Here is a 26,632-nt window from a genome sequence, read left to right as displayed (position 1 = left end):
GTTATGGGTCAACCAAAGTCTCCAGATAGTCAATGTGGATATTGCTTAGATAGTGTTAAATTTGCTTTAAAGTAACTGCAATGTAATTACTTATATGGTTTTTAGTCTTTAAGGCAGTGGTTTAAGGGTAGGGTTAATTGAAAATTCATAAAGCCTCCATTTTTAAAGTTTGTTTTATGCTTTAAAAAAGATTAACTAGGAATATAATGGGGAGGCAATTTCCAGCGAGGAGAAACGAATACCGGCAAGGAGATGTGGCGCAAGTCCATACAAGCAGAAAAAGATGGATACCAAAAGCAGATCTGGTAGACAACATGAAAGACCTTCGGCAGCGAAAAGCAGAGGAAGTTCAGAAGATTGCTAACTTTAAAAAGCTATCAAGAAGGAGGTTGGGAGACCTATCATTGGAAGCATACAAGAAAGAATCGTAACACAAATATCTACAGGGGTAAAGGAGTGACTGAAACCACAAATGTGTTCATTTCAAATCTACTGGAGGACGTGTCGTAGTCTTCCTTGAAATGAAAGTTTGGGAATTTTGGTGAACTTGCAGCAGTGTACGTTGTAAAGAAGAAAGACAAGGCGGGGAACTTTTTCGGGTTTCTTCGATTCATGAATGTAACGGACAAGGAGGATCTGATTGACAAAATGTCAAACGTAACCATCGGTCATGCTAAAATTGGTGTTAACCTTGCGAGATAGGTGATGCGTGTGTAGTGTAATATATTTTTAGATATATATTTAAGCCCTTTTTACACTTTTAGCCAAGTTTTAAATTTATAAAACACGATATTTACTAACACTAAACACACATATGGGCAAGTGCACCCATCGTGGACGTAGTATAGTGTTGGTAAGATACCGAGGTCGTCCAAGGACACAAGAGCTTTTAATACCGGTTTATCCTCAACGTCTAATCAAATCAAAAAGGTTAGAAAATGTTTTAAACTAAGAAAAGTAAAAAACTAACTAAATGCTGAAAAATAAAATAAAATAAAAACAGATAGACAAGATGAATCACTTCGATCCGACACGTGTATTAGTATAACCTTTGATTATTTTCGCACTTTTGCACTTGTTTAAGAGATTATCTTAGTTATTGTAGTAGGCCCCTCTTTTGAAGGTGACGTTACCCTCAACCCAGTAGTTTGAGTCAGCAAGGATACAATCCTAAAGGGTCGGATTATTGAAAGATAATGAATTAAGTTATTAATGCAAATTGTGGTAGGCCCCGCTTTTGGCGGTGACGTTACCCTCGGCTAAGTAGTCTGAGTCAGCAGGGATACAGTCCTAAATAGCCGGGTTATAGTATTAATAGTAGTTAACTTATGAGGGGGTAAAAGAGTTTGGATCCCCGCCATCCAATACCTATGGGCATTGAAGGAGATCCTACTAAATTTGACCCAGGTCCCAAGCAGGACCTCTAAACGCTGAACAAGGGCAAGACCTTTACCAAACCGTTCCCTTAACCCCCGACCAGGTAGTCAACATACCTCCATATAGACCGTGGAGATATGAATGGTGAAAATCTTTTATTTTATATAGACAGTAAAATAATGCCAAGACACCACGGACAAACGATAAGGAAAGATCACCTTCAACATAAGTAACTAGTTATTAAAGTCATTAATACAAAACCAAATAAAAAGTGCAAAAGATTAAAAATAAAAAGTATTATACTAAACACTTGTCTTCACCAAGTGATGTAAGAGACTTAGGCAAACATGGCCTTGATTGTCAAGAACTCTTACGATCAATCTTGGATCCCGAGACGACTCACACACTCTATGATGGACAATGGATGATGGTGGTGGATGATGGTGTTATGGTGGTGGTGGGTGGTGGATGAAGTGTGAGAGAGGTGGTGTGCCAAGGGATGAGAGAGAATGAAACCAAGCTCCTCTATTTATAGGCTGAACAGAACGCTGGACACGGCCCCGTGTCCGCTGGACACGGCCCCGTGCCCGTCTGACATTCTCTCTCTTCATTAATTGTAATTGCGAATTACAATTAATGCGCCTGCTGTACTTTCACCACGCCCCCGTGCTCGCTGGACACGGCCCCGTGGTGAGCAATGGAAGCTTCTACTGGTTTGTCTTTTCTGCTGCTTCCTGGGCACGCCCCCGTGTTCGCTGGACACGGGGCGTGTTCAGACTCTGTTTCTTTCTCTTTGCCTTGGGAGGTGCCGTTGAGGGTCCGGGCAGTCCACTTTTGTTCCTTTTCTTGTATTTTTGGTAGAATTAGTAGTCTTTTTGCTTCTTTTGTGATTTTGAGCTCATTTCATCCTGAAAATACAAAAGGAAGACAAAAACACTCTTTTTCCAACATTAGTACTTAAAAAGGGTTAGTTTTATGCCTTAATTGATGTGTTTTATATGTTGCATTTTACACACATCAAATACCCCCACACTTGAACTTTTGCTTGTCCTCAAGCAAAACTCTTTAAATGTGGCTTACACTCCCAAATGGAATAGGTAGAAGAGAAGTTTTTTAGCTTGTCCTAGAGTTTCGGGAATCCAAGGTTTTTATAGGTTTTATTTTTATTTATTTACAGTCCTATTCGTCATGATTTATTTTTGAACGTTTCATAAGACAAATTACTTAATCGGGCATAACATGCCTTATAAAATTCCATTTATATACAAGTTCACATACCTCACGGGAGATCACTCAACACTCGGCCGAAAGTGTATATTTTAGTGAATCACTCGAGAGCGGCACGGAACTTACGTCTTCCATAGGCTTGCCAAGCAATCAATCCTCCTCCTTTTTAACTTTTTACCTTTGTAAATATCAAGAGGACTTTTGGGGTGAAGGCTTGGGTTTAAAGGTGGGTGGTTGGTTAGTGGTTAGTAAAAAGGGCGAAAATCGTAGCAAGTGTCGGTTTTCGTAAAATACCTTGTTTTTAGTGACTTATTATTTTTGAAGTATTTCTCCAAACAAGCTTTTGTAGCTTTTGTTTGTTTTTGACTTCATATATATATATATATATATATATATATTTTTGATGTCACATGAAAGGGCAAGTTGACGAAAAACCGAGCTTGTTACTAAAATAAAAGGTGAAAAAAAATGAAAAAGGTTTTTGGTGGGATTTTGGGTAATGAAATGAAATGAAAGGTTTAGGCTCAAAGGGGTTTTCTAGGGGGATTTTGGGTAGGTAAAAAAAATGAAAAATAATGGTTTTGAAAGAAAAATAGTTAGTCCTAATGCCTCCATCATTTACTTACTTGGGTTTAAGTTGGTAAGGACCGGGAATGTATCGTCGTGGCAAGTTCTAGATCTGTAAAAACCGAGCGGCTATTCACACAAGAAACGAAAAATGAGCATTTAATCTAAATATGTGTATTTTTTTTATGCTCAATAAAGGCTCAAAACTCACTTTTGTGGGAATGGGTTTTTTATGTGACCAAGCATATATAATCGAATTTTTAACTAGACTTGTTATACCGTTTCATAATTTTCTTATGTTAGTTCTTTTTATCACGACGTTATCGGTTGTAAACTTGTAAAAATATAACCTTTTTAGAACTTGTTATTCCCAACTTAAACTAAAACAAGTAAAAAAATGTGAAAATGTTTTTGAAAAAAATTTTGGGGTGTTTAGCGGTTCCAATAGAGTTTTGTGTAAGGCTTGTGTTTAGGATTTTGCAAAATTTCAAGGTTTTAGCATCCCCCCACACTTAAATTACACATTGTCCTCAATGTGTCCAAAAATAAAGTTTTTGGTTGATTAGAATGTATAAAAGTGTGTTAAAAAGCAAAGATTTATGTTACTGGCATCCTGGACACGGCCCCGTGGTGACCGGGCACGGCCCCGTGGTCAAGTGCCAGTAACAAAAATTACAGAATTGAAACAGAAGCCTGGACACGGGGGCGTGTCCGCTGAACACGGCCCGTGTCCAGTTACCTGAACTGGGTGATTTTCTGCAGGGGGCTCAGCACGGGGCCGTGTTGGTTGGGCACGGCCCGTGTTGAGCCTTCTGTTATGGAGATTTTTGTCGGGTTGCTCTGTTCTTCGTGCATGGTTCCATTTTTCTCGTTCCCTTTTTCATCCATTACCACCATGAATGTGTTTTATTCTGCAAAAACTAAAAGATTAAACTAAACATAAGGATAGATCCGCGGAATGCCCCCGTGGTGCGCCACGTTTATAAGGGTCCTTGGCTAGACCCGATTCCCGGCTATATATCTTCTGAGTGGAGTGCCTTGCCTCCCAAATTACACCGTCGGAGAGCGGCATCCAAACTTGAATCAATAACCTTCATGTAGTTGACCGGATCGTCGTCCTCTATTCTCTTCCCAACTCCGAACTTCACCTCATCGTCCCCATACCTCAAAGTGAGTGTCCCGTCATTCATGTCTACCACTGCTTGTGCTGTGGCAAGGAAGGGCCTCCCTAGAATAAGGGGGACTTCGGTGTCTTCCTCCATGTCGAGTATGACAAAGTCAACTGGATAAACGAATCTGCTTACCCTTACCAAGACATTTTCGATGACACCTTGCGGGAACTTGACTGATCGATCCGCGAGTTGTATGCTTATTTTTGTAGGGCTCGTGGTTCCCAAGCCAAGCCTTTTGAACATTGATGAGGGCATGAGGTTAATGCTAGCCCCTAAGTCGGCTAGGGCATTGCGAACGGGTGATTCCCCTATTGAGCATGGAATCGTGAAACTTCCGGGATCGATTTTCTTTTGGGGTAGTTTATTGAGTACGAGGGCAGAGCATTCTTCGCCTAAGTTAACTAATTGCAAATTTTCAATTTTCTTTTTATGTGTAAGGAAGTCCCTCATGAATTTAGAGTATTTGGGCATTTGGGTTAGGACTTCGATAAAAGGAATATTGACATGCAATTGTTTTAGAATTTTGCGAACTGCTCATTGGTCTTTTGACGAATTAACCTACCGGGGTACGGAACTCGAGGAGCCTTGGTAGGCTCTGTTGATGGGGGAGGTTCCTTTTCCTGCAGATGTGTTGGCGTTGTTTCTTCCGTTGCTGGAGGTACTTCTGCAGGCCCTACGGTGCGGTTTCGTAGTGTGATGAGGTGAGCTTGCGCCTTTGGGTTAGTTTCGGTATTGCTAGGTAATGCGCCTTGCGGTCTCTCGGAAAAATTTTGAGCTAGTTGATTTATTTGTTTTTCTATGTTTTGAATGCTAGCTTGTTGATTCCTAAAATTTGATTCTAATTGTAGGAATCTTTCCGAGTTTTTCTTATCAGTGTCAGAGACGAGGCGAGATATAGTATCTTCGAGCCTTTCTCGTCCACCTTGTTGTTGAGTGAAATTTTGTGACTCATTTCTTGATTGCTGAAAGTTTGTTCGTTGCGTTTGTTGGTTACTACTATTGCCGGTTTCCCTCCAACCAAGGTTTGGGTGGTTTCGCCATCCTTGGTTGTAAGTTCCCGTTGGAGGACCCGACGGCCTAGGTCTATTATCAATGTAGTTTACCATTTCTTGTTGATCGTCCGTTTCTTTCATGCAACTCCAATTTTCATGTGACCCACCACACCCTTCACAAGCCATAACCGAGACTGTTTTTGTCATTTCTAATTTTTTTTATTTTTGAAGAAAGGGCCTCGATTTGGGCTTGTAAAGAGGTGTTTTCGTCGACCTTATGGGCGCCCGGGGCGATAGACTTATTTCCCCGGGGGGTGTGCCATTGAAAATTGGTTTGAGCAATTTCCTCAATCTGATTATATATTTCGTGTGGGCGTCGATTACCTAAAAGTCCCCCGGAGCTAGAATCAAGTTTCTGCCTAGTATGTGGCAACAATCCATTGTAGAAAGTGGATACTTGTTGCCATATTGCGAGGCCGTGATGGGGACACTTGCGTAATAGCTCCTTGAACCTTTCCCAAGTTTCATATAAGGATTCCCCATCCTCTTGTGAGTATGTATTAATTTCAGCCATTAATTTAGCAGTTTTAGAAGGAGGGAAATACTTATATAGAAACTTTTGGGCCAATTCATCCCAGGTGTTTACCGATCCAGCTGGGAGGGTGTTGAGCCAAGCTTTCGCTCGGTCTTTCAGTGAGAATGGAAACATACGGAGGCGGATGGCGTCGTTTGATGCTCCATTGATCCGAAAGGTATCACATATTTCTAAGAAATTAGTTATATGTAGATGGGGATCCTCGTCCGCAAGCCCGTGAAAGGTTGCGGAGTTTTGGAGCATTTGTATCAAGTGCGGTCGAAGTTCGAAGTTATTAGCTTCGACATTCGGGGCATTGATAGCGGCGCCTAGATTACCTACGGTGGGCCGTAGATAATCCATAAGGGTACGTTGGTCTGCCATTGGGGGTGGATCACCCGAAACCTTCTCTTGGTTTTTGGCTTTTAACCTTTTTCTGAGAAAGCGTTCGGGTTCTTCTAATGGTTCCTTTATGTCTTTATTGGAACTGGAGCTCATACACTACGCGAGGTTGGCGTCGGGTTCCAAGTCCTGCAATAAAAACAGAAAAGAATGTCGGTCAGATGGTTCACCACGGCCCCGTGTTCAGCGAACACGGCCCCGTGGTCGGAATTACAGTGATTGCTTTTCAGATCCCAGTTACTGGAAGTTGGACACGGCCCCGTGTTGCACCGACACGGCCCCGTGGTCAGCCTTCTATAACTTGAAAAACAAAAACTGCCAGTAACGTTGCTGAGCACGGCCCGTGTCCGACCAGGCACGGCCCCGTGCTGAGCTCTGCAGAAGCTGAAAAATCTAAAAAAAAATCCTAAAAAATTAAAGAAAAATAAAAATATGATTAGGCCGTTGATTCCTAACTTTCTTAAAATCCTTGTGTCCCCGGCAACGGCGCCAAAAACTTGATGCGTGTGTAGTGTAATATATTTTTAGATATATATTTAAGCCCTTTTTACACTTTTAGCCAAGTTTTAAATTTATAAAACACGATATTTACTAACACTAAACACACATATGGGCAAGTGCACCCATCGTGGACGTAGTATAGTGTTGGTAAGATACCGAGGTCGTCCAAGGACACAAGAGCTTTTAATACCGGTTTATCCTCAACGTCTAATCAAATCAAAAAGGTTAGAAAATGTTTTAAACTAAGAAAAGTAAAAAACTAACTAAATGCTGAAAAATAAAATAAAATAAAAACAGATAGACAAGATGAATCACTTGGATCCGACACGTGTATTAGTATAACCTTTGATTATTTTCGCACTTTTGCACTTGTTTAAGAGATTATCTTAGTTATTGTAGTAGGCCCCTCTTTTGAAGGTGACGTTACCCTCAACCCAGTAGTTTGAGTCAGCAAGGATACAATCCTAAAGGGTCGGATTATTGAAAGATAATGAATTAAGTTATTAATGCAAATTGTGGTAGGCCCCGCTTTTGGCGGTGACGTTACCCTCGGCTAAGTAGTCTGAGTCAGCAGGGATACAGTCCTAAATAGCCGGGTTATAGTATTAATGGTAGTTAACTTATGAGGGGGTCAAAGAGTTTGGATCCCCGCCATCCAATACCTATGGGCATTGAAGGAGATCCTACTAAATTTGACCCAGGTCCCAAGCAGGACCTCTAAACGCTGAACAAGGGCAAGACCTTTACCAAACCGTTCCCTTAACCCCCGACCAGGTAGCCAACATACCTCCATATAGACCGTGGAGATATGAATGGTGAAAATCTTTTATTTTATATAGACAGTAAAATAATGCCAAGACACCACGGACAAACGATAAGGAAAGATCACCTTCAACATAAGTAACTAGTTATTAAAGTCATTAATACAAAACCAAATAAAAAGTGCAAAAGATTAAAAATAAAAAGTATTATACTAAACATTTGTCTTCACCAAGTGATGTAAGAGACTTAGGCAAACATAGCCTTGATTGTCAAGAACTCTTACGATCAATCTTGGATCCCGAGACGACTCACACACTCTATGAATGACAATGGATGATGGTGGTGGATGATGGTGTTATGGTGGTGGTGGGTGGTGGATGAAGTGTGAGAGAGGTGGTGTGCCAAGGGATGAGAGAGAATGAAACCAAGCTCCTCTATTTATAGGCTGAACAGAACGCTGGACACGGCCCCGTGTCCGCTGGACACGGCCCCGTGCCCGTCTGACATTCTCTCTCTTCATTAATTGTAATTGCGAATTACAATTAATACGCCTGCTGTACTTTCACCACGCCCCCGTGCTCGCTGGACACGGCCCCGTGGTGAGCAATGGAAGCTTCTACTGGTTTGTCTTTTCTGCTGCTTCCTGGGCACGCCCCCGTGTTCGCTGGACACGGGGCGTGTTCAGACTCTGTTTCTTTCTCTTTGCCTTGGGAGGTGCCGTTGAGGGTCCGGGCAGTCCACTTTTGTTCCTTTTCTTGTATTTTTGGTAGAATTAGTAGTCTTTTTGCTTCTTTTGTGATTTTGAGCTCATTTCATCCTGAAAATACAAAAGGAAGACAAAAACACTCTTTTTCCAACATTAGTACTTAAAAAGGGTTAGTTTTATGCCTTAATTGATGTGTTTTATATGTTGCATTTTACACACATCAATAGGATAAATGGTCAGTGAAACCTCAGAGGGTAGAGCCTATACCTTCGATGACCAAATCCAAGAGACAACCGTTTGTCGGTTCTGGTATACCTCAGTGGCCTTCGATGAATAATATTTCAGTAGGGCGATCATTTAATGATACGGTTGCTTGTGGGCATGGTGTTAAACCAAGACCTAAATCTTTACTTCTCTCTTCTGAGGAGACAACTTCTGCAAATGTGTGGAAAGATTTATCCTTGGTAGGGGAGGTAAAGAACATCTTAGATTTGTTTTTGGTCAAGGGTTTTCTCATCAAGTTGGGATATAAAATGTGAGTATCGGTTCTTTTGGAGGTCTTAACTTTCTTATGAAGTTTGATAGCAAAGAATTAGCAATTGATCTCTTAAAATCAAATGTGTGGCAAGGGTTGATGGTATCCCTCACCCCATGGGATGACTCTAATGTTCAATTGGATCGCTTGGCATGGATTACCATACGTGGTCTATCGAGTCATCTATGGAAGGCGGAGGTTTTTGATTTGATCGGGAATGGTTTTGGGAGGGTTGTTCAATCGTCTTTGGCCTTGCCGACTGATGTTAACCTTACTTGTGGGAAGGTGGGGGTTATCACAAGATATGTTTCCATGATTAATCAAGAAATTACGGTTCGTTAGAGGTCCAAAGTTTTTTTGGTCTTGGTTGAAGAGGATTTTGTCATATAGGTGCCATCGTTTGGCGGCTCTGATGAAGATTCGGGATATTCGTCGTCATACTCATCGGCCACTCCGGTGGGAACCTCAAAGTTGGAAAGTACTAAAATTATGGTTGATTGCATGCATGTCCATAATAATTCTTTTTTGAGTTTGGAAACCACGTCACAAACAGTTGTAATGCAAGAATCGCCTTTTATTTTGCAACCAGGGTTAAATGCGGCCCAACTGGATGTCTTTAATGATGTGGACCTTGATAATAATTTTGGGTTGCGTTCCAAAAAAGATCTGATTGGCCACTTAATCACTCGCCATTGGGTTCTCATCCCATTTTTTCAATCGAACCTAGATCTTAACACACCCCCACCCATTGAAGTTTATTAGAGTATTTTTTTAACCTCTGGGTGTTCTCAGAGACCAGTGAGTAAAGACTCCAGGAAATACAAATCCTTAAAGAGGTCAATGGCTACTTCGAATGACAGTGGATGGGATTTTCCTCTGCCTAAGGTTGTAGAAGAACCTGCTGTAGCTGTTGAAGATTAGCGTGTGGTAACTGAAGGTGAGATCTAGGCAGGGGATACAGAAGGTGTAATAAATCATCAGGAGCATGAGACTGGAGTTGTAGTTGAAGATGAGGTGTCTCTCACTAAAAAAAGTCGGTATCTTTGTCGGAGTTAATCTGGCCGACCGAGACCATTAGGTTCGTGAGCCTTTCCCAGGTGAGGAGTCCCAATTTGTTACCTCATGAATTACTTATCCATTAATATACGAGGTATGGGCAATGCGGATAAGCTTGGTTGAATTAGAGAGATCAAACAGAATCACAAAATTAATTTCAGTGGGTTTCAAGAGTCGCAATTTTTTGATGTGTCTAGAATATATCTTTTAGCTTTTTAGGGTCAATCTCCTTTTGACTTTAATTATTCAGATGCTCATGGGCGTTCGGGGGGGTACTATTTCAATGTGGGATCCTACTGTTTTCACGAAATCGGGAGGGTCTAAGAGCAGGTACTGGCTGCTTACTCTGGATTTATAAAAGGCTTCCCCTTGGAGTTTCATATTCTTAATGTATATGCTCCTCAAACTACACTTGCTAAAAAATATTTGGGATGAGTTGATTGAAATCAAAGAGTCGAAACAAGGTATTTGGATCATTTTGGAGATTTTAATGCAGTTATAGGCATCGAGGATAGACGTAACTCAAACTTTAATCATCTGGAAGCTAAACATTTTAATGATTTCATTTGTAATTGTGGTTTGTCAGAATTCTCTATGAAGGGAAGACGGTTTACCTGTGTTAAGAAGAAGTGCGCCAAAGCTAGTAAGTTAAACGTTTCCTTGTTTGTCCGAATTTTTTAGATAATTGGGCAGATGCTTGTCTTACGGCCTTACCCCGATATCTTTCGGATCATTCTCCGCTTGTTCTTGCCACTGATCCAAGAGATTTTGGTCCTTTACCATTTCGTTTTTTAATTCTTGGATGGAACGACCTGGTTTTGATGAGGTGGTTAAAAAGGCGAATGCATCCTTTTCTTTTACTGGGGATCCAGATGTGTTTCTAGCAAAAAAGTTAAGACACACTAAGAAGATTTTGAAAAGAGTGGATGGGAGAAATAAAACTTAAGGAATTTGAGCTTAAGAAGAATTTAATCCTTGGGCTATCTCAACTGGACGAGCGTATGGAATCTCATACACTTGCTAAAGATGAACAATATAGGTTCACTCGGAATGTATGGTTACACTTTTAGAGATTGAAACCATAGCTATAAAAGATAATACGCAAAAATCACGGGTGAAATGGGCATCTTTTGGTGATGAGAATTCGAAATATTTTCATGGTGTAATTAATGCCAAATGTGGGAGAACGAGATTTCATGGGCTTGAATTAAATAGAGCTTGGTGTGATAATCCTAAGATTATTAAACGGGAAGCGTTACGGTTTTTTTCTGGTCGTTTTAAAGAATCTGATATAGAGCGGCCGCTCCTTGAATGATATAATATTTGTAAAGTATCTGATTCTAATGCAAATTTTCTTATTGCCCCGTTTTTTGGAGTCCGAGATTAAAGCCGCGGTTTGGAATGTGGTGAAGATCGCTCTCCGGGTCCAGATGGTTTTAACTTTCGTTTATTAAACACTTCTAGAATATTCTTGGTATTGATTTTATAAATGCTCTAAACTTTTTCCATAGTAATGAAAAATTATCACCAGCTTGTCGTTCATCTTTCATCACTCTTGTGCCTAAAATCAATGACCCTATTGGGTTCAATGACTTTAGGCCTATTAATCTTATCGGTTCGATCACTAAAGTTATTTCAAAAGTTTTGGCCAATCGGATTAAATGTGTTATTGGTTCCGTTATATCGAAAACGCTGTCACCTTTTCTTAAAGATAGGAATATAGTTGATGGGCCACTGATTCTGAATGAATTAATATCTTGGTTAGAGAAGAAGAAATCGAAAGCTTTCCTATTCAAAATTGATTTCGAATAAGCTTTTGATCACATAAGTTGGAAGTTCTTCGATTCTATACAAGAACAAATGAATTTCCCAGCTAAGTGGCGTCGTTGGATTTGGATAGTTTTATATCTTCAGCAAAGTCATCGATTCTAATTTACGGCTCGCCTACATTTGAATTCAAATACCAAAGAGGAGTACGACAAGGTGATCCCCTATCCCCTTTCCTTTTCATTATTAAAATGGAAGCACTATCGTGTATGATTAATTGTGCTAGTGAGAAAGGAATTCTGAAAGGTGTTAGCACTCCTAATAACGGGCGGATAATATCCCACCTTTTTATGCCGATGACGCACTCATTATTGGAGATTGGTCAAAAGATAATATCCTTAATATGTCTCGCCTCTTGAAATGTTTCTTTTTGGTCTCAGGGCTTCAAGTGAATTTTAATAAATCCAATGTATTTGGCATTGGAATTCAGTAACTAGAATTGGATGGTATTGCAAATCTTTTAGGCTGTGCTCCGGGCTCTTTACTTTTCTCATATTTAGGTCTTCCCGTGGGCGCAAATATGAACCGGGTTGCCAATTGGGCTCCTGTTATTAAAAGTTTGATGATAGGCTTTCCATGTGGAAATCAACTACTCTCTCGATAGGTGGTCACTTAACACTTCTTAAGTCGGTAATGGAAACTTTACCAACTTATTTCTTTTCTCTTTACAGAGCTCCTATTAGCATCCTAGATCAACTTGAAGCGAAAAGACGGAGGTTTTTCCTCGGAAAATGATAAAATCAATTAGGTTTGTTGGTCTAAAATCACATCTCCTTTGGAAGAGGGTGGATTGGGTCTCACTTCGCTAAAAGATGCTAATTTGGCACTTTTGTCAAAATGGTGGTGGCTTTTTAAAGTGGAAAAACAATCTCTTTGGAACAAGTTATCGTGGCTATTCACAGTTCCTCTCGGGTATTTAATGTTTTGCCATATTCTAACAGATTTCCTGGTGTGTGAGGTTCCATTGTTAGGTTGGGGAATCAACTTTCTTCTCTTAATATTAAACTCGGTTATCTAATTAAAGGATAGGTTGGTAATGGCGAATCAGTTCGCTTTTGGTGGGTTCGCAGCCTCTTAAGGATTACTTCCCTAATCTTTTTTCTAGTGCATCATTTAAAAATGAATCGGTTACTGATTGTTTTGACTCTGTCACTAGAATTTAGAAATGGAGATGGAGAACTAATGTACCAGAACTGGTTTTTTCCACTGAGCTTTATTCGCTAGTGGATTTGATACAGACGGTTCAGTTAACAGGTGACATAGATAGATGGATTTGGACCGCAGAAAGGGACGGTATCTTTACGGTTGCCTCAATGAAAAAAGTTCTCCACAAAGCGGTCGTGACAAGTTCGACTAAAAGGCAACCCACTTTCTAGAACAATTGGGTGCCTAAAAAGATTAACATCTTCTCTTGGAGAGCTAGCTTGGATCCCATCCCGACAAGGGAGAACCTCATTCATAGGAACATCAATTTGGATTCGGATCTATGTAGTCTTTGCAACTATGATATCGAATCAACCTCTCATTTGCTTGTCTCATGTTCTATGGCCTCTTATGTTTGGCAAGCAATTTCAAATTGGTGTAATGTGACTCCTATTTATGCCTTTTTAGTTCTGGATCTCTTGAATTTGCATAAGTTCTGTCATTTTGAAAAGAAGAAACGTAAAGTTCTTCAAGGGATTATTATGATAGCTTGTTGGTGCACTTGGAAGGCGAGAAACGACACAATCTTCTCAAGCAAAGAGACAACTGGTGCAAGGGTGATTGAAGATATAAAGTCGCTAATTTTTTTGTGGACTAAAAATAGGTCCCCTTTTAAAGCTTTTAAGATTGAGTCAGTGGTGTAATTTCTCTTTTTAATTGTATGTTTTGATCTTTGGCTACTAGTATCTTAGTAGTATGTTGTCTTTATAAACGTTTACCGTTCGAAAAAAAAATTATTACAAGAACTGAACATTCAATATTTGAAATATAAAGTCTTATTCAATATTTTGATACAGATATATCAAAGGCCTTTATTAAACGTAAATTCTAGTTTTGCAATTTACATTTATTTATTATTTTAAACCGAAAAATATATAGACCCTCTTGTTTTTGTGGTGTAATGATAAACGATGGGAGTTTTTGGAGAGTATAAAGATTTGTCAAATTATCACTCTTTGCGGTAATTGTGGTGTAATGATGAACGATGGGATTTTTGTTTATTTGTTTCCAAAATTAAATATTTTTAATGGCAAAATTAAAATACATTCATAAAAAAAATGATTGTTCTTGCCACTATAAATATTCTTGAGGAATATAACGACTTCACCACTATATATTTTTCTTTATAGAGTTCTTTTCTCTTCTTATTTTATTCTATTTTTAGTATATAACTATGTTTAGTCATTTTAACACAGAGAATATAAAACCATGCGTAGTGGGTATTATTGGGTATTATTGAGCAATCAAACAAGCCCAATCAAGTCGCCTCCCCACCCCTGTGCATTAGACCACCCGTAGTGTTTGCCCATTTGGGCGTTTTTCATGCTCAATCACGCCCAAAACTGCCCTTTAGCCACTACGCATGGGCGTGTTTGGCAATATTTTTGTGCAGGCGTTTTTTATATCACGCCAAAGGGGGGAGAGCTTGTGTTAGGACCGGTTTTGACTCCGGAACGATTGCGTAACCGAACGTGTGATGTGCGGAATCCGTACACGAACGTGACCGAACACACGAGACATACTCAATCTGTGATTCTATTGACCGCCTGAAAAGTGGTATAAAGATAAAGGACAAAACTTGTAATTTTTTCCTTTAAATGAAGGTGGTTGGGAGTTAGGAGAGGTATTAAATGAGTTGGTTGGAGGTTAGAAGGTAGGTTTGGGGTATTAAATTAGTTGCTTGGAGGTTAGGACATTAAAGAAAGTGGTTGAGAAGATGAAAATTTTCATTTTTGACATAAACAGCCCCTATAGTTTAGCTTCTTGTGTATTTTATGGTATTACTTGTATACTAATCATATAATTAAGTATAAAACATGATTAAAAGTATAGGTTGAGTATTGTAAGTATATAATTAAGCATTTGTATGTATAAAACATATAAAATATGTATTTTTGACAGTTTGTAGGTAAAGTAAGTGTGTGTTTACGTGAATGATGGACATGTATCAAGTATGTATCTAGGGTGAAGGTAAGACGCGTATGTATATTTAACGTATAATGTGTATAAAATAATCAAGCTTTTATTACAATTAAAGCGTTGGTTTATAATGATTGGCAATGAATACGATTACAAAAGAATACGAGTTTCCATAAATAGAATACAAGGCGAGCTTTCTAAATAAGGGAAGTTCTATAAAGCGAGGCGTTACACTTCTCATAAGAAGAACTGGTTCTTCCATGTGGAGTCGTTTTGAGTGGTCTTGAGAATTGGGAGAGGTTGGTGAGGTTTATCCTTGAACAGAAAGCAACTAGAGTCATGGGTGACTAAGGAGTAGAGATATGAAAGCTCAAATAACTTGAAATCAAAGTCTTCAGCTTTGATAATCTCTTTGATGGTATAAAGAGCTCTCTAAAGCATGGGCATGGCCTGTCTATAACTGATTCCGGCCAGAATGAAGAATCTTTGGGTGAGGTCTGGAAAAAGGGTAAGAATAACCTAGAAGAAAAAACAAGGCTGGAAAGTAAACCCACACTGGCAAAATCGCATCACTACGAACAGATGGATTGAACGGCTGGAAAATGGTTTCCGGTGGAAAACAGGGGAAAAGGCTCTCAATCTCCGGGTCGGTGAACTTACAAATCTCTGATGAAGGATTCATCAAGAGATTCTGACTTTGGGGTGTGTTATCCTTCTCTGGGCTATTACCGGGAAAGGATCGAGTGATCATCTTCGTCATTTTCAGATAAAGGAATGAAGGATTTAGAGAAGAAAATAGAGAAAGAGAAAGAGTAATACCTGATTAAAACTCTGGAATGAAGATATATGAGAGGATCTTCTGATCTTTAAAGATATTGAGAAGTTATCTCTAGCCTATTAATCGCAATGATGGTTATAGCCAGTCCACTCGCATACGTCAGAGACCGTAACGGCTAGTTGAATAGTGTAACGACTAGTCCGAATTGAATGGCAATATGACAGCTGTGAATCCTTTTCTCACACCCCAACCGATGACGGAACATTGGGGCGAGGCACTAAGCGAAACAGATTATCAAGAGAAATTCCATAACGACTAAATTACCAAATAGTTAATATTATGTCCCATACCATAACCCATTAAGTAATCTAATGATTACAGTCATAGATATTCACAAAACAAAACATGTTCTGACAACTCAGATTTAAATAAATAAATTGTCTTTCTTTCTAGACTCTCCTACTTGATTCCCACATAGCAAGCAACATCCTAGCATCTCAAACATCTGTCACATACGTTAAAATAAAGGTCAATACACATAGCGTAAAGGTGAGCATACAAGTTTGATATAATAATAGAGTTCGTAATAGTTTACGCATAACCAGCATGTAACATGTATAAAGTGAAGGCAAGTAGGTTATCGACAGAGAAATATGCACAGACGTGACTGCCAGTTGTAGAATGCGCAACACATATCCCCACTAGGACACGTGAAGTAAATCCCTTTAACAACTGTCCACGACAGGTGCTGAGCCTAAACTATAGTACTATCGTTGCTAAGGTGTCAGGCAACAATCACTGTGTTAACATAACATACAAGCATTCATCGAATAACATGTAGCATGCAATAACGGTTAGGGTATAAATAGTGTTTGCGTAGTGTGATTGATGTGATTTGAATATAGGTAACGTATGTCACACCCAAAAGTGCGTAAAGCAAAAAAGGGATCGAGTATACTCACAGATTGTGTTTAACAAGTAAACACTCTCTTGGATTGAAGGGAGCGCTGAGAGAGATTAGCCTGAACAGTCAACGATAGCATAACGATAAGCGGCGCGTAAAACGGTGCAAAGGTGATAAGTGTCGGTTGGTAATCCGATCGGATGGCTAGTCGATCGGATGGCCATTCGATTGGATTGACATCTTATTTGCTAAGGATGTGTTTGTGTATGATGGCTTTGAAGTTTTCATTGTAGCATTTTGAAAACAGAGAAGTATCTCTACCTTTCAGGTAGTTCGATCGAACGGCGGTTCGATCGGATGACTGACGATTCGTTCGGCGAGGTATTTCTTAGAGAAAAAGTTCACAACAGTATTGTCACTCGATCGGATGGTCTACCGTTCGGGTGGCAATCTGTTAGAACTGACTGTGCATTGAACATGTTGAAAATTGTTTAGGTGTTGAAGTCCCAAATGTCACCTGGTCGGATGGTCGTTTGATCGGATGGCAATCCGATCAGACGACAGTCCGTTCGACGTTCAGATCTTTAAAAAGTTGAAACAAAAGTTTAAGTGTGGAACTAAGTGTAAGCCGATCGGACGGCTGTTCGATCGGATGGCAATCCGATCGGACGACAATCTGTCCCAATGACCTCATCATCTTTGACACTTGATTGTTTTGATAGTTTTGTAGTTTTGATTGAGACGGTGTGATAACGTGCTAGAAAACGGAAGCCCCGTCTTGTCCTAAGTGACCCGATCGAACAGGAATCACCCTAGTCCGAACAGTCAACTGTTCAAGATGGTCGTTCATGTTTAACCCAAAATCAATGGTCTCTTAGATAGAATTCAGATCTTGAACCAACACATCACTAAGAAAGAGTAGAAGATCGGACTGAGCTCCGATTCTATCGGTTTTGAGTGCATTGAGTGTAAAAGAGTTGAAAGAAAGTTGGAAAACCATCTTTTAGTCCTTTTAACCATGAATATGTGTAGATCTATGCGAAAACATTGTTGATTCATGTGGAAATCCTTCAGATCTGAGTTGTTCTTGGTGGAATGAAGTCAAAACTTGAAGTTCATAAGAACTCCATGATGACATCATCCTAGAACACCTCAAATCCACTGATTTCATGGTTAAAAGTTAAGATTCAAAGGTGAAAAAGATGAAGGAGTGTGTGTAGATCATAGAAGTACAGGATTTATGTTGGAAACTTACAAGAATCGCGAGAAATCGAGAGAAAGGAGTGCTTGAGCGAGCTGGTCGAGTGGAGGAGCTGTCACATCACAAATGATGTGACAGGAGGGTATTTATTGGGTTTCCAAAAGAGGAAAGTGTGCAGGGTCGGATTGGCCACCGATCAGATGGCAACTCGATCGGATGGCAATCCGATCGGATGGCCACTCGATCGGTTGGCTATTCGATCCTGGTGTCCGGCGTGTTGAGTTTCATCGTTTCGATTCGCGTGTTGAGCATTGCGATGCGTTTCGAGCGAGCGATGCGATAGATTAATAATAAACACACAAATACTATATATAACATACAATCATCATAATTAACCAGCGTTTAGCGTTTGCAATTCGATTGCGATAGAGTTGCGTTTGCGTTTCGATTAATCACCACAACATAAACATAAATAAACATGCACAAATAACACCTAAATAGAATACACACGTAAAACAATATCCAGAACGTATGATTCGAGTTGCGAATGCAAATGCGATTGCGATGCGGTAAGCGATAAAGCGATAAAACATGCGATAAACATCGATTAACCCTCGATTATTACTAAATACTCCACATAATACAACTAAAGCAAACAAAACAAAAGATTCGATTACAAGTCAAAGAAGTCAACAGTAGTTAAACAAGGAGTGACAGATCGCAATTGGCAATCTTTTCTTCCTTTGACTTCAATCTTGACTTTGACTTTGACTTTCGAGACACGGGGTGTTATACATGTTCACAATCGCTATATCGGGGGCAATTTTTAGGGTATAGGTTTTTATAAATATGGATCATCCTGAGGTGTTTCCTAGATCAGTTATCCTTAGCGGGTAGTGCATGGACTCAGAGGATCAAGGATCCTTATTATTACTTGTGATTTCTAACAATTGTTCTCGATGTTTTCTAATATTCATGTCCAGGTTATTGATGAAGTGGACTGAGTCTTTGCTGGAATCTTGGGAATAATTCGTTCAAGATGTTGCACGTGCTATTTCCACAAACGGACATGGGGCTTGAACGTGGTTTTCCAAGATTATCGGACTTAGTTGTTAGGCTTATTCAAAAGGGTTGATTAAGTGTTAGATTAGATAACTACACACACTCTCGAATAAACTACGAACCAGAACTCTCATAACACTTAAAGCTTTCAGTTGTAAAACACTTGATCAATATCCGAAGTTGTAATCTCTTTTCAGTTGTGCAATATAGTTGATAGTGATAGTTTTCACTATCCAAGGTTTTTATGCCGGTGATCTACTAGTGATCAAGGGCTTTTACTCGTACAAATCTTTGTGTTCGTTTACCTTATTCATACAGCAATCATTTTATCATTGTTCATCAACTAAGCACTCTAGCTCACTTTACAAATTTAGTTACATTATCCTTGATCAGATTTTTGACCAAAACACCTAATAGGGCATTTACCCCCAAAAAAATAGATATTGGATGTATGTTTGCATCTTGTTGCATAATATGATTATTGAAGATGAAGGCAAGACAAAATGAAAATACAATGAAAAAGACACCAAGAGTCTAATATGTGGACGCTACACATGGAGGTTGTGCGCTGAAAATACAATGAAAACGACACCAAGAGTCTAATATGTGGAAGCTACACATGGAGGTTGTGCGCAACAACCTTCATGCAGATTTGATTGAATATATTTTGCAATTCGGTGCAAATTTGATTGAATATATTTTGCAATTCGGACGTATTGATAGTGATTAGTTGTGTCTTTTTATTTTTTTAATCACGTAGGTTTATTATTTTTCTAAATATATTTTTTTTTATTTTATTATTATGTAGTTTTATTATTTTGGTATTGAATACTTTAACTTAGTTTTATTTATTAAATTGTACAATTAGATTAAATAAATTATTTGTTTAAGAAAACAGTGAGGGGAAGGGAGGGGAGGGAGAGGGAGAGAAGGGGAGGTTTGAGAAATAATACATAGGTTGGAGATGGAAGGGAAGGATGGAAGAGATGCTAATATGGTGTTGAGATAACGATTCAAAATAAAGGGACGTTACACCATAGCACATAGATCATTCACATTCCATTTATCAAACCATCTCCGTCTTTAAAAATTTTTAAAAAATCTTCTAAAAATACAGTAAATCTCATCCTTTGTTTCTCTCCCTAAAGCTAAATTATATAAAAAAATGTAATATTATTATGAACGTATAAAAACGAGCAATATAATAAAATAAGAGTTTGTTAGTAAGATAAAGATAAACATAGAAGATGAAATATGGGTTTTTTTTTTTTTTAAATGAGAGATAAATTTTATAAAAATATAATTTTTAGTTCTAAGAAAGAATAGAAAATGATGGAGGGGATGTGAAGCCTTAATCTTGTTAGACGACACTGATATTGTGGAAAGAATATTCATTCTTTTGTCATTTCTATCCAAATTTGGTCTAGCTAATACAATATAAAAATGCACTAATCAACACAATCCACAATTCGTGGACGAATACGCCATGCCACGCCAAATCATATTCATGTTTTATGAGAATTAATAGGTTTTGCATTCAATATTATGGTTTATGAATATATCTGCCTGCAAGAATTGCTGCATCCATGACAGCACTAATGGTGGTGGTGACGTCATCAACGTCACATGTGTTGCCCTTGAATGTCTTGCTTCCTGCTCTCTTGAACCTTTCTACACACCCCAGCAGACCCTGATTGCAAACCTCACTCAAATAATTGTCTATAAGAAAATGAAATTTAAATGTTAGTTCTTGTTTGTACTCGTAAGTTTAGTGTTAACCGTTTTGGCTATAGAGTTTATCTAGGATTTAGGTTTGAATGGGTTGGTGCGCGGACCACACTTACAGAGTTTAAGTGGGTTTTTTAAAAAGTTTATGGCTCGTAGCTCGTTTGAATTAGGGTCGTTCAAATGAGTCAAGCCGAGTTAAGGCATCATGGTTTGTAGAAAGGCCATGCTTATGAAGCCAACGTAAGCCCAGACGTTTGGCTCGATTGAGTTAAACTCAGCATTTGGTATTTATACGCTATAACTCAGTTTTATTTATAAATAGGCATAGCGTAGACCACAATAATGTTAATTGTAATATCAATTATTACTTCGATATTAGAATTAATTTTAAATTTAAAGGCTCAAGCATTTTATGAGTCAAGCTCGAGCTTAAATTAACATCCGTTTGAACTAAATGAGTCTAGCCAAACTGACTCATTTATCTTCTAGCCTGAGCCTAAAGTTGGCTCACCTCAGCTCCCTCATTAAGCAATGCAGAAGTTTAAAGGCCCAAAACCAAAATGCAGACCCTATATATACTACTATATCAAGTGTGTGGAGAGTTCAAATGAGAAGAAACTTTTTCTAAGAAGAAAAAAAAAAAGAAATTTAAACCAATAAGAATGCTTTATTTTACTTCTTTTAATATAAGTATTCAATGTTACAATAAGGGTAATATGGTAAACCTACAAAGATCATTAATTAGTAATATTCCTCTTTAATAGCTAACTACATTAAAATTTGAAACTTATCTTCAAATTATATATTTTTTCAATAAAATAAAATAAAATAAAATAATTTAGAGTGTAGGATAAATTACAATGTGTATATGATAAATTACGGGTTGTGTAGGATAAATTTCAACATATGTAGGGTAAATTTCAAAAGGTGTAGGGTAACTTTTTGTTGTGTGTAGTCAAAAAAACATTAGTGTGAAGGATGATAGTTTTTATGACTAATTAATTAGTTAAAAATGACAATAAATGAGATAAGTGAAAAGTATTTAATTTTTTACAATTGTACCATTTGTTCTTTTTCTTCTCACATAAATATTCTTCTCAAATGAACCTTCCCCTGTCAAGTGTAAGAAATATAAGGATTTTACACACTTCTTTTCTCATGACTTGTAAACAGTGACGGATGCAGGAACTTCTTTTAATGGGTTCGTTTTGATAGATTCTCAGTATTTTTTCCAAACCGAGTGGGTTCATATGAACCCACAAAACAGGGCTGATCCGCCACTGCTTGTAAACTATTTTGAGTGTGTGTCCACAAAAAAAAATAACATTTATGTTAAAATAACCAATAAAAAGTTGTAAGAACAACAATATAATAAATGCAGTATATGCATAATATCTAATTAGTTTATCTACATTTTGTTGATGTAAAGAATGTGCCAAACAACAGTATAATGATATATAATATGTCGATCCTATGCAGCAATTGTGCCGAAGATAACATGCAGGAGAGCACCTCACATGTGACGTGCCGCATATTTCGTTGTTTTTATTGATTTTTTTTCCAAATAAAAAGGTATAGTGACTATTTTTATTGTAGTTTCAATTATTACACAAATATTGTCGTTCACGTCACCTATCTTTACAGGTATTTTTTTTTTAATCACAATTCTTCCTGTCATTTTTAGGCGAAGATTTGTTTTTAAATTCAATTTCACAATTTTTTACAAAAATTTAAGCCGGATAACTTTCTAGCCCATTTTCACAGTTTTTCATCAGTTCTTGGCAGGTATATTGATTTCATCATTTAAGAAAAAAACACATACTATCAATCAAAATTGAGAAGAATGACTAACTCTTAAAAAAAATATTCACATGCTAACAATTGAAATATGGGAAAAAAACTAAAGCTATTCACATGTTTAAAGTAGGAGAAACACTAAAAGGATTTAGAAGATGTTCACATTAAAAATTTAGATTTGTTAAGGAAAAATCTAAACTTTTGGGATCTTATATATCACAATGTAAGTAGTATCTTTGTCTTCCTATGTGGTGATGGCATTACAATGTTAATAAGTCAATAACATTTGCGAAAGTAGGACATAATGACTAGTTATTTGAGGTACAAGGGCCACCATTGTCAACAATTATGACACGATCACCCGGTTAAAAAAACATAACACGAAAACAAGGATTTGAGACGGCATCCAAGAAAGTGGCGGGGACTGGGAACTAAAATCTTTGCTAGCGAATACTCTACTGCGGATACACAAACATTTTGAAGTTTCATTTTGTTTCAACTCACGTTTAACTTAATTACAACTATACTAGCGCGTTCTTTTTATTATTTGAGTATCTAACATGTGATTCATATCATAGAAAAATTGTTCTACTTTGAATAAAAATTATAAGGAGAGGGAAAGAATCATTAGCGAAGTGAAGTCGGTGGGGTTTTTATGGGTTAGAAATAGAACGAAATTTAAAAACTTAACTTGGGAAAATTTGTATGAATTTGTAATTATGTAGTGTTGTTTGTCTTCGATGGCCTCCCAGTTTTCGGGTTGGCGTTTCTCTAATGAAGTTCTCGTTAAAAAAAAGGGAAAGAATTATACTCGAGAAAAGAAAACAAACAAATTGTGTTTGTCGGTAAACTTTTAAGTTCTAGGGGTGGAACGGGAGCATGGTGACATTTATATCTCAACAACTAACCCATAATAAAACGAGTTTGGTGGATTTTATTTATTGTATTTGGTCACATCTCACTGTCAAATGAAGAGATTAAAGTAATAAACTAAAAGCAAAATCTTTTATTTTAAAAAATAATCGTTAATTGTTACATGAATATAAGAAGAAAAAAAAAAGAGAAATGATATATGGCATTTGGTGTTGCGAATTGTTAAAAACAAAACATTATATTAAATTAGAATTGTAATTTATTATTTAGCAATATGTCTCAAAAATAAATTTTAGTAATAACCTAGATTATAAATTACTGTTTTTTTTTTCAAAGAAAAGTCATTAAGAATAAATTTTATACTGTTTTTTTATTTTCAAAGAGAAGTCATTCAAAATAAATTTTAATCAAACGTTGCTAAGATGTTAGGCCAAATTTTCTTTCTATCATTATCAAGTGTGTGAATACCTATTTCATGAAGGATTTCAATTTTGTATAGGGTGAGTTTCAATTGAGAACTCATGTCTTTTGTGAGAACTGCCATAATTTGATAAAAAAACGAATCAAAATAAAAAGAAAATAAAAATTATGGACAACCAATAGTGCTAAAATACATCAAAAAAAATGTATTTACATGAAATTACACATGATGTATAAAAAAATTGTTGATGAGAAAGATGAATTAATTGGAAAGTAACTTTGTTTGTTGTGTTTAGGCAATAATGCTATTGTATTTATATATTTTTTATTTATTTATTTATTACTTTTTGTCAAGTTTTTAAGGTTCTTACAAAATTTATGAGTTTTCAAAATAACCCTTCTCGTATTATTCTAAGTGTTTTGGATATACAAAGTTACCCTTTTAAAGAAAATACTTTAAAACAAACTAATATATTATATCTTAGTAGTTTAGATATAATCTTTTACATAAAAACTGAAAAATAAAGATTATTTCTCCATATCTATTCTAAATGATTATTTCTCACTGAATTTTTTCAACTAAAAGTTAGTGCCTTTAAACACTTTGAGAGAGAAAGATTTTAGGTTCAAATCACATAAAAGAAAAAAATAAAAGAAATTTGTTGTTAAAAAAACTAAAAGGAGAATTAAACTTCGATTTTTAACTTAACTATTGCATTTTTTCAAGATATATTAACAAATCTGGATAATCTATATTCTACAAATATATATTATATTGTATAATATACAACGTATATAATAAAAACAAACCAATAGCAATTATTGCATGGATTGAATCAAATGTAGTGTCCATCATGAGACCCAATTATTAATTAGAATACATGTATCATGTAAAAAGACGTCTTCTTACCTATGGCATTATAGCCTAGTGGTATTGGGGTGAGATAAGGCTTATAACCATTAGGTCATAGCTTCGATTCTTACAAAGGGGGTTTTCCCAGATTTATTGGGTTTCCTCCTGAATTGGTGTATAAGCATTATTGCCTAGTGGAGATGGATATGATCGGGTGGTTCTGCTGGTGGCACGATGATACTCCAGTGGTCCGTCAGTGATCCAAATTTGCCGTTCAAAAAAAAAAAAGACGTCTTCTTAAACGTATACCAAAGACTCTTGTCTATACTTCGCCATTAATCAAAATGTTATCCATTTTTATATTTATGAAATAAAATCAAGGTAAAAAAATACGTATGCTCCAAAGTATTAAATAAAATTTGAGATTTAAGTCCATCAAATTTACAGAACCCAAAATTTAGAATTCTTTTATTGGAAAAAAAAAAAAGGCGAACACTCCTGCTAATGCTAATAAAAAGCTTAGCCGCCCGAGGGTATCACTCCATCTAGACCCCTACTAGTTATGTTCATGACCATAATTGTTAATAATCAAGAAACGACACTCTATCTAGACCCTCTCTAGTACCGTCCATGACCATAATTGTTAACACTCAAGAAACGACAACTTTCACGGAAAGTTCTAAGGATATTTGCAATTCAACCAACACTTAACCAAAACTTAACATTAAACTCGGTAATGATTTTTAAAACTCATTATTTAAAACAATAAAAAGAGTGTGATGATACTCACTGTTGTTGGCTGAAATGCAAGCATCATGCTTCATACAACAAGCATCAAGTTCATCACAAGGCTTTGCTCCCGGGCATCCACTGTATAATATCCCACAATACTTTCCATATCTTAACAATGGTGGCACTGTTAATACAAACATATACATCATATCATTTATTTTTCCAAATCTATAAAAAAATGTAATTATATTATAAAGCCACAAGTATTTATATGTACCTTTGCAGAAGGATGATTCACATTTGTTGCTGCATTCTTTAGACTAAATATTAAAAATTTAAGATAATAACACATGAATTAAAAAAACAAAATATGTTTATGAATAAAGAAATTAGTAAATAAAAATGAAGCATACCAAACTGAGGCCCGTGTCTCCACCAACATGAACGTTAAGGGCCAAAAGGGAAATACCATAACAATTGAGGGTAAGAATGCAAATCAAGAAAAGGAAGGGTGAAGCCATTGAAGAAGAGAAGCAAAAAGAACTGAAAGATGAAGCATGGTTTTGCTTAAAAGCTCTTACTTATATGGAGAGATGGTTGGACCATAAGGGGTGGGATGGGTGGGTACGGTAGGGTAGGGGTTGGGGGGGGGGGGCTAGGGTAGGTGGGGTATAAAACTCATCAAAAGTGCTTGGTTTTTTCTTTTTGTGTAGTAGGGAGTCTCGTGACAAATTTTTGGATATCTAGTGTCATGTGTGTAGTTTACATTTCTTACCTCACTGACAACTTGTATGAGATTTTGAATTTTGACTTGTTAATATATGTTATATACTTATTTATATATAATAATAGTATTGGATGTAGTTGGGTTATAAGGAAAATTATTAAGGTTGAATAAAAGCATATTGGTTAACTATAATGGCTATAGTTAAATACTACTTATCAAGTCATTAAATTAATTCAAAAATGATATAGAAAGATACCAATAATGAACAATGCAAGTTTCATTATACACGTGATCATGACACTTGTTATCATTACAAATACTAAATTGTGTTATATTATGATTTATATGACCAGCATGTTAAGCGAATCAAGTCATTAAATACAATTATGCTCTTAAAGTATATACCAATATGGAAAATGTATGTATTACTTATTATACACGTGATCACGACACTTGTACCTTATCGCTACAATACCAAATTGTGTTTTTTTTTTCTTTTTTGTATTTTAGTGTTTGCTTATTTTTTTAGTAATGTGTTGCATTATGTGTTTATAAGACCATCTTCAATGAACCATTTGATGCATTGCATGGGACCATCACCTATGATGCTAGGGGTGTGCATGATTGGTTTGGATTAGTTTTGGGCTCAAATCAAAATTTTGGTCTTTGGTTCGATACCGGTACCGGGTACCATTTGCTCATCCCTATTTTATGTATGTTTTTGATAATGGGTCGG

The 26,632-nt window shown here is 37.0% G+C and overlaps 1 protein-coding gene and 1 non-coding gene across 2 annotated transcripts; one reads left to right on the top strand and one right to left on the bottom strand.

Moving 5' to 3' along the window:
• The first annotated feature begins 5,808 nt into the window (after nt 1-5,808).
• On the top strand, nt 5,809-5,915 carry LOC118482414. The gene has a single exon (XR_004868454.1). It is a non-coding gene; the product is annotated as a small nucleolar RNA R71 (small nucleolar RNA).
• A 14,227-nt stretch (nt 5,916-20,142) lies between these two features.
• LOC110908681 (phospholipase A2-alpha) lies at nt 20,143-25,741 on the bottom strand. Its single transcript, XM_022153648.2, has 4 exons — nt 25,583-25,741; nt 25,447-25,489; nt 25,228-25,353; nt 20,143-20,485 (listed from the first exon to the last, which is right to left on the bottom strand). The coding sequence occupies exons 1-4, from the start codon at nt 25,688-25,690 to the stop codon at nt 20,310-20,312; spliced, it is 453 nt and encodes a 150-aa protein (XP_022009340.1). The 5' UTR covers nt 25,691-25,741; the 3' UTR covers nt 20,143-20,309.
• Between the last annotated feature and the right edge of the window lie 891 nt (nt 25,742-26,632).

The sequence above is a fragment of the Helianthus annuus genome, chromosome 9 (assembly GCF_002127325.2).
Source record: "Helianthus annuus cultivar XRQ/B chromosome 9, HanXRQr2.0-SUNRISE, whole genome shotgun sequence".
Lineage (NCBI taxonomy): Eukaryota > Viridiplantae > Streptophyta > Magnoliopsida > Asterales > Asteraceae > Helianthus > Helianthus annuus.
The sequence above is the reverse complement of the archived record's forward strand: the minus strand, read 5'-3'. Positions and strand labels throughout refer to the sequence as shown.